At 35.5% G+C, this 9,074-nt stretch overlaps 1 protein-coding gene across 1 annotated transcript; it reads right to left on the bottom strand.

Annotated features, from left to right (window-relative positions):
• Positions 1-1,462: 1,462 nt before the first annotated feature.
• LOC115957024 (blue copper protein-like) lies at positions 1,463-3,307 on the bottom strand. The gene is made up of 3 exons (XM_031075269.1): positions 3,042-3,307; positions 2,503-2,910; positions 1,463-1,996 (listed from the first exon to the last, which is right to left on the bottom strand). Exons 1-3 carry the CDS (start codon positions 3,220-3,222, stop codon positions 1,572-1,574), a joined length of 1,014 nt encoding a protein of 337 aa, XP_030931129.1. The 5' UTR covers positions 3,223-3,307; the 3' UTR covers positions 1,463-1,571.
• Between the last annotated feature and the right edge of the window lie 5,767 nt (positions 3,308-9,074).

Raw genomic sequence — 9,074 nt, 5'->3', positions numbered from 1 at the left:
AACCTTTCAAGAGAACATATACATGCCTTTTACACTTGCTAAATGTAGCTGATAGTTCCATGATGCATGAGTGTTTTCAAGTGTTTGCACTGTATGTATACATTCCTAACATTACACATGGTCTTAAAAATGTTCCAAGCTTATTTGTGCGATTTTGGGTGGGCTCAAGTTGATGCAAAATATGGCCCTTTTGCACTCCAATCTATTGCTCCTATTTTTCCTTTGTTGACTCATTCTCAATTGTGTAGGCTTGGTCCACATAATGAAGAATGAATATATTTAATCTTGCTTTTTGTCCTAGTCAAACCTTTGGGATTTTTGCGAGCCTAATTCAACCCAATTTTTAGTGTTCTCATTCTCACAGGTAATTGGCTGTAGCTATAAGCATTGGACTGATTGATCAAGTACCATGATGCTTGTAGACCATTTTTTGTGATGTAAAAAATCCTTGAGGGATATGCATTTTGTGATATAAAAATCTTTTGTTGGGAACTTGTTTGGTTTTGGCAATGAAATTATCTATTTATGTAACTTATTTGGGCAATGAAATCTTTTGGCAATGAACTTGTTTTGTTTTGTTTGTTGGCAAGTGGTTGGGAACTTGTTGGGTTTTGGCAATTGTTGAGTGCTTGCAAAATTGTAAATTATTTGGGCAGGAACTTGTTTGTTGGGAACATAGTGTAAATTATTTGGGCGGGAATTGTATTTAGCAGGAAAAAAAAAAAGCACCTATAAACAAATGCAATGTAGGGGGCTTTAGTTGTGTTTCTAAACGCAGCCCAAAGATGATCTATAGTCGTGTTTTAAAAAACACAGCTATAGGTCTGAGCCTATAGCTGCGTCTAAAAACGCAGTTATAGGTCCAAGCTATAACCGCGTTTTAAATGCAGCCTAAAGCGGGTTTATAATCGTGTTTTGTAAAAACGCAGCTATAGGTCTTAGCCAATACCCGCACGTTGAAAAATGCATCTTATGAATTTCGTAAAGTAGACCAATTCTTTGGGGCCTCAATATACTTGCTTGATGTATTAGAATTTAGAGGTATAAATCCGTTTTGTTAAAAAAAAAAACAAAAACAAAAAAAAGGCATAAATCCGTTCAATTAGTGATGACCGAGAAAAAATATATATATCTGTACTCAAAACTCAAAGTGTCATGAGTGAGGTATTTTGTTCTCTTTTTCCCGTTTGACCAGTTAAAAATCCTCCACATGTCAGCCCACAAGCAATGGAGCGACTAGAAGAATGTTCAACAATCCCCGAAAATTCTACACCATTATATTATTGCAATTGAACGCCTTTGAAGGCCAACTCAGGTTTGAAGTCTGGCAATTTTCTTATCCTTAACGGGCCAGGTCGTGACCAGGACAAAACAAAAGGGATAGGCAGGTAGGTGTTGAAAATTTGCTCACACTAATGCTAATTTCTAGATTACTCATCAATCAACATCAATAGCTGAAACATAGAAAAATAACTTATTGCATATAAAAATCGAAAAATCAATCTGTATAACGACAATCACGTAAGTAAAATGAATCACACCAATTCTCTACCATGATATCACTATCAAATCTAGTTCAAGAAGACTAAGACAATGGACAAGAAGGTGGCACATAAGCCAGTAACTCTGAGGGACGTAGCAGAGCTTGGAGGTGGAGGTGGGGTAACACCACTTGTCGGACTTGGCACTGAAGGATTGGTGGTTGTGCTTGGAGGAGTGGCGGCGGTGGACGGAGGAGGAGCGCTGGTGGAGGATGGTGGCGTGGCTGATGAAGGAGGAGTGGCGGTGGTGCTGCCAGTGACATTGATGGCAAGCTTTTGTCCGGCGGAGCAGTGACCTGAAACTGTGCAGGTGAAGAAATGTTCGCCGGCCTTGGTGAGAGTCACTCTTACGGGTGGATTGGCATTGAGAGACAGAGGGCTGGTGGTGTTGCATGAGTTGTAGTTTTGCTTTGTTACCTCGGCAACGTTGTGTGTTCCGTTTGCAAAGTTGAAGACTGCACAAATCACAATGGAAAAGAAATTTAGGGTTACAAATTGATACATGAACCATATTGAATTCTTATGTTTAGAAAATCTTTAGTATTTTTTTAATAAAAAATGTTAGTATCACAGCTAAAGGCTAAAGCTACAACTTATTAACCATGTGTCAATTGTGGACTTACTATTTTTATTTTATTACTCACAACTCGTTATGTGAAAAAATTGTGATTTTAGTTGTGATCTTAATATTATTTAAAAAAAAAAAAATCCTATCTATTTGATTTAAAATAAGAGATTTCATAATTCAAATTAAATATTACAAATCTAAAAGTATATAGACAATTTTTTATGTAATTATTTGAATGTAAAATTATGAAAATGTTGGTAGCTTTTATCATCTTGAAGATACTTTATCTCAATCATTTTTAAAAAATAAAATCTAAATCGATATTTTGGGAACTTGAAATTTAAAAGCCACAATATTTTCTAGAATTTTGGACTCTTGAATTAGTCACTTTACCTAGAATGTCTCCAACGAAGAAGGTCTTGTTGCTAGCCCAATTTTGATAAGCAACAGAAGCACTAGAAAGAACAGTCCAACCCAGTGTGTCTCCAACTGTGTAGGTCGCCGGTCCTCTGGATGGAGTAGGTGCTGGAGCAAGAGCTGGAGCAGGTGTTGGAGTAGCAGCTGGTGAAGTGCTAGGTGGTGGAGCTGAAGAAGTAGCCGCACTGACATTGATTGCCAACTTCTGACCAGAGGAACAATGGGTGCTAACGGTGCAGATGTAGTATTGAGCCCCAGTCTCATTCAAAGTCACAGTTGCAGGACCATTGGTTTGAATGGAAATGGGATTATTAGGGTTACAAGCATCGTAATCAGACTTGCTGACTTTAGCTACGGTGTGTTGCGAAGTTGTGAAGTTAAATACTACAAAAACCAATAATAAAAAAATTCAACATCGAAAAGATTTATATTCAGTCCTGTATCGCTTTGATTCATTTTATATTTTTATAATAAGATTTAGAAAGAAAAATAAATTGAAATTTGGTTTTTATTACCAAGAATGTCGCCGACGATGAAGTTCTTGTTGGCAGCCCAAGTGCTGTAAGTGGAAACACTAGAAGGGATTGTCCAACCCAATGCATCACCCACCTGAAAGGTTGTTTGTGCCACTGAGCTTTGTAGCAAAGCTGTTACTGCTATTACTACAAGAAAAACAATGTTTAACTTTCTTGCCATTGCTCTGTGTTCTTAAAGGTAAGGTCGCCCCTGTTCTCTCTTGCTCTGTTTTCTTGTGAGGAGAGAACTTAAGTGGGAGACACGAAGTGAGTCTATTTGTATTTATAATTTCATAGAGGTAGGTGATGCATGGTTTGAAATAGTGAGAATTTGGTGGCATTGGGTGGACACCACGTGATTTTGTCAACATGATTTGGAGAGTTGGCTACTTCGTCTAAGGCTGCCGTGAAGTGGGACTTATTACTCATACTCATTAGCATGAGATTTGGATTACCGCGTGAAATGTTCAACTCAACAAACCAAACATGAATTTTTTGTGTTGATTAGTCAATGCTTACTTGCTTGTTCTACTAGGGAAGGCAACGAACAATATTCAATAATGTTATCTTTTTCCCATGAATAAAATAACATTACATATAAATATATAATTATATAAAAGAAAATCAAAGGTGGGGAAACAAGGAGAGAGAAGAAATAATAGAGTATGGGCTATGTCTAGGTTGGTGATGTAAATCAGGCAACTTGACAACTTGTCAAACCAGGCTTCAGTCCAATGAGGACTTTGAGAATATAAACCAGATTAAACTTAGCAGTAAGAATTACAATTTACATATTTTTTAAACCATGAATATCTAAAATATATAATGATTTCTCATTATATATATATATATGATCTAGAATCTAATTGGATCTAGACTTTTCGGTTTTTGCACCTAATAATTGACTTGTCATAAAAATTAAAAAATTAAATAGGACACACTACACAAAATTGAACTTCAATTAAAATTCAATTTAGAATCTAATTGATTTAAACTCTTTGACTTTTGCACCTAATAATTCACTTGCCATACAAATTTAAAAATTAGATGAGACTCGTAGCGCAAAAATTAGACATGACTTAGAATCTAATTGGATCTAGACTCTTCAGTTTTTGCATCCAATAATTCACTTGCCACAAAAATTTAAAAAATTAGATGGGACATATGGCACAAAATTGAACTTCAATTAAAATTCAATTTAGAATTTAATTGAATGTAGACTCTTTGATTTTTGCACCTAATAATTCACTTGACACACAAATTTAAAAATTAGATGAGACACAAAATAAAAATTGCATACATAAAGAAATATGAGTATAAAGAGAGAAAAGAAACAACACATGTAGAGATAGGTGAAGAAAATATACATCATCATCATAAATATAAAAATAAAGTACAATGTATGTAAAAATTGTCACAAGACCGGTGTACAAGAAGCTCCTAAAACAACAAGGAGGTAAACACTTCCCCTAATAAGATGAACCACAACTCCCCCTTACAAAGGCATGTATTTCTCCCCCTAACATGTAGAATCTTAAAAAGAAACCACATTTTCTCCCCCTTTTTGTCATGATTGACAAAGGGTACAAGAAGCTATAAAGCTTCACCCGAGAAACATAAAGATGATCTAAGTTGATCAAAGGACACAAGGAATCCATATAAATGCATGAATGTAATTAAACAAGATGCTATGGATGCCAAGATAATAGAAAGATGCAAAACATGTGAAAAACAATACATGCAAGAGGGTCTCGACAGATCGAGAAGCTGTCGAGCTACTATCGAGCTGGCAGAGAGCACATAAAATTACCTCGATAGATCGAGATATGTGTCGAGAATCTATCGAGAAGCTACCTAGAAATCTCGATAAATCGAGAATCTGTCGATAATGTATTGAACAGAAAGAGAGCACAGAAATTTGGCTCAATGGATCGACCTAGCTATCGAGGTCAAATCCAGAAATCTCGATAGAAGAAACCTGTGTCGAGCTGCTGTCGAGATGCTGTCGAGAAGGTATCAAGCAGCTGTCGTGAAGACGGAAGCAAGGTTTTCCAAGGGATGAAAAACACACAAGATGAATGCAACAAAATAGCTATTCAAACAAGCATCCAAGTAGCATGTTAAGCACTCAAACACAACTCAAATCTAGATGTAAAGTATTTCTAGATCAAAAGACACACATACATACTAAACAAGTCTCACTAATTTTATTTTTCAAAAACAAGTTAATACAGTTTAGCAAGCATATATTAACACATGTAACTTTTGTGATGGCCAAATCACATTGTACCTGCACATGTATCAAAAGTAACAAAGAATTTGTGTGCTGTGTGTGAAACAAAGTAAGAGTGCATAAGTGTCTCGTATTATGAAGATTTGAGACTAGAGAAAATCAATTACTCTCACATACAATCTTAACTGCTTAATGGGGACTATGACCTTCGAGGTACATCCTATAACTCCTACATCTCGTAGAAACATGCTTGCAATCATATTAAAAGCATTTTGATCTTTTTTCTTTCATTCTTTGCATATTTTTCTTTTTAAGCATAGCATACATGGGCATATAAGAGAGAGAAAAGAAAATACCCAAATATGTATGTTTAATATCCCAATTTTGCTGTGCCAAAGCACATAGATGTTATAAATGATTGGCGGGTTTTAATGGTGAGATGGTTATTTATGCCTTTCTCTTAGAATTTTCTAGTTCTTCCTGTCAAAAAGAGTGATATGAGTATGAGATATAAGAGACAATCTTAATTGTACTCATCACAAACACGAATCACAAAGCTCATTTGCTTAGTTATGCATTGAGATGCTCATCTAAGTTACAAGAAATACAAAGTTTAGAAACTTTGTTTCAATGGCCATCCAAGGTACATAAGTACCAATATATACAAACACACACTTTTTGTATATATATATTTTTTCTCTTTTTATTTTGAAAAAAAAAAATCCAAACAACCAAACAAAAACAGACAAACAACATGAAAGTATGAAAGAAAGATGCAGATGTATGAAAGCATGATTCCAAAAGCAGATAAAAAATCAAGCAAAGAGAGTCCTACTTTAAAAAGAAAGAATTAAAGCAGAGGACAACAGAAAAGACAATTAAGTCTTAGGTTCCTTTCTCACCCACACAACGCGAGTCTTTGGCCATGAAGATGAAAAGGCACGTGTCCTAGTATGTCTACTAAAGGACATAAAAGAATTAGAATTCTCCTGAAATTGAGTTAAAAAGCTCAAAACTTTTAATAACTCTCCAAACAAGGGTGTTGAACCTTGGGAGGGAACTTGTAACCGTCTGGACATTTGCTTATGATGATACAACTTGAAGTAATTAGGATGAATGTGTCCAGAAACACCACAATGGTGACAAACATAAGTAGTTTTTGAACTACTAGACTTCTTAGAGTGAGATCTAACAAAAGATTTAGAATTAGCCAAATCAAATTTGGATTTCATACCTTTATCAACTTTCTCATATTGGGGCACAAAGACAGTCTTTGATCCAGAAGCCTTGGAAGAGAAGGGGCCGGAGGAAACAACATATCCTAAGCCAATCTTATCAGAAATAGGCTTTTTAGCACTCAATACCTCATCAAGCCTTGCACTAGACATCCTCTCTATTTGAGTTTTAGCTTGATTAAGCTTAACTTCGAGATTTTTGACCTTCTCTTCTAATGAGGTGTTCTCCACAACAAGAGTCTCAACTAACTTTGTAGTCTCATCTAGTTTGACTAACAGTTCAACTTTTTCAGTTTTTACCTCATTAAGCTATTTTCTACAAAGATGAGAAGTCTTTTCAGATTTTATAAATTCAGTGCATAGCTTATCATAGGCTTCTTGAAGGATCAACTTCTTGGGTACTTCATCATCAGAAGAATCCTCACTGTCATTAGGACTCTCCATAATCACCTTATTGGTTGTGGCAGCAAAAGCCATATAATGACCACAATCATCCTCATACTCATCAAAAATATCCCTCTCAGAATCATTTAAGGTAGCAACCAACACTTTACCTTTTGAATTCTTGGTCTTTTCCTTCATAAGATAGTTTTGACACTCTATCCTCATATGACCAAAAGCTTTGCACTCATGGCACTAGATGAGGGGTTTCTCATTCTTGCCCTTCCTAGAGGATTTAGATTTCCTAGGAGGTTTGTCCTATCCTTTTTCCTATATTGAAGAAGCTTCATAATCTCATTAGCTATGAAGGTTAAATCCTCATCCTCATCATCATCTTCATCTTCAGAGTCATCAATCTCTTCCTTTAAACCCTTAAGTGCCAAGTTTCTACTCTTTCCACCTTTTCGCATTAAACCTAATCCCATCTCATAGGTTTGAAGGTTCCCTACAAGCTCAGTCAAAGGAATTTAATCAATGTCCTTCACTTCTTCAATGGTAGTGATCTTCGCATGGAATCTTTTAGGTAGGAACCTAAGGATTTTCCTAACAATTTTGGGTTCCGCAATAAATTCTCTAAGATTGAAAGCAGAATTCACAATATCTTTGAGTTTAGCATAAAACTCATCAAAGGTCTCATCCTCCTCTATCCTTATTTCTTCAAAACTGGTGGTGAGTCTTTGAAGCTTAACAGTCTTCACTGCCTTGATACCTTCATAGGTGGTCTCAAGAATAGTCCATGCTTCCTTAGCAATTTCCGTGAATGATATTTTCTTGAATTCCTCATTCGTTACACCACTAAACAGAGCATTCAAAGCCCTACTATTGAAATTTTCCGCTTTGATCTTTGCTTTATCCTAATCCACCGGCACTTCCTTTGGCTTAACCCAGCCAACTTCAACAGCTTGCCATACATTTTCATTTAGAGCCTACAAAAAAGCTTTCATACGAACTTTCCAGTATGTATAGTTAGTACCATCAAACAAAGGAGGAATCAAAAGAGATTGTCCACGATCCATGACAACGGGGGTCAAGGATCACACTCAAGAAATTAATCCAATTAGAGTGTACTTGTTCTGATACCACTTTTTGGGAAATTTAGACACCGGTTGATAGAATTAACAATTTTTAAACCCAAATTGTTAATTAGATTTATTATGAATAAACATTGTTAAAACAAACAAACATCAATATCATGCATAGCAGAATAGTAAATAAGACAAGATATGATGATCTAGGAAAACCAATGAAACAATTTAGTTTCACAGTAAAAAACCTGGGGGGAAACCTTCTCGAAAAGTAATTCACTATAGTAAAGAGAAGTTTCAAATCTAGTACAAAACCTTTGTCTCTAGACTCTACAATCCCCATACATGAACTTACAGTAGAAACATTTTTCCACTTCAAAACCTTTGAACTCTTCAATATATGAACGCCTCCCTTTTGCACGAATCCTAGTATATGATTAACTCCAGCAACTTGAAGATGTTGTTGGTTGCAAAGTTCTTCACTTCATCAACAATGAAGATCAAGAAGTACTTGGTTACAAAACCTTAAGGTGCAAAAAACGCAGTAACTTTTTGCAGAGAGAATAAGACACTATTTCACTTTTTGTATGTGTTCTCTATCTATAACGACCTTTAAAATAAGCTTTATATATGTATAGGGTTGTGAGAAAAGAAATCCTACACATACATGTCAACTGGGGCCAAAAATCAGATCTGAAAATTCTAATTTCGTAGATCTCGATAGATTCAACTTTTGTCAAGTTTTGTTCTTAAATCTTGATAGATACTATTTCTGTCAAGGTATCTGTCGAGCTTTAATGAATAGCTTTTTTTCACTTGTTTCTTGGTCCAATCTTCATGGCTTTGATATTTGACTTGAACTCTTGTTTCTTGAAGTACTAAACTCATCCTAGATTTATCAAATTACAAGTATAGTGCATTTTGTCAAAGGATTAGCCAATTACATAAAATATGTCCCTAACAGAAGCTCTCTTGCTCGTCACTAATTTGCGGACGAATTTGAGTTAAAGACAACAAAGAAACATGTTAGAGAGCATTACCTAAATAGACAGAGCTAAAGTAAAAACAGACGCTGACGACCCACCTGACTCCCTTACAA

The sequence above is a fragment of the Quercus lobata genome, chromosome 2, assembly GCF_001633185.2.
Source record: "Quercus lobata isolate SW786 chromosome 2, ValleyOak3.0 Primary Assembly, whole genome shotgun sequence".
NCBI classification, from domain to species: domain Eukaryota; kingdom Viridiplantae; phylum Streptophyta; class Magnoliopsida; order Fagales; family Fagaceae; genus Quercus; species Quercus lobata.
Note: the sequence above shows the minus strand (reverse complement) of the source record. Positions and strands in the feature narration are given on the sequence as shown.

Bases quoted from the DNA above. Each gene is read 5' to 3' on its own strand.
- LOC115957024 (XM_031075269.1), bottom strand. From the start codon at position 3,222: ATGGCAAGAAAGTTAAACATTGTTTTTCTTGTAGTAATAGCAGTAACA. The intron at 2,911-3,041 runs GTAATAAAAACC...TGGTTTTTGTAG, and splicing joins CATCGTCGGCGACATTCTTG to TATTTAACTTCACAACTTCG. The intron at 1,997-2,502 runs GTAAAGTGACTA...TGATTTGTGCAG, and splicing joins CTTCGTTGGAGACATTCTAG to TCTTCAACTTTGCAAACGGA.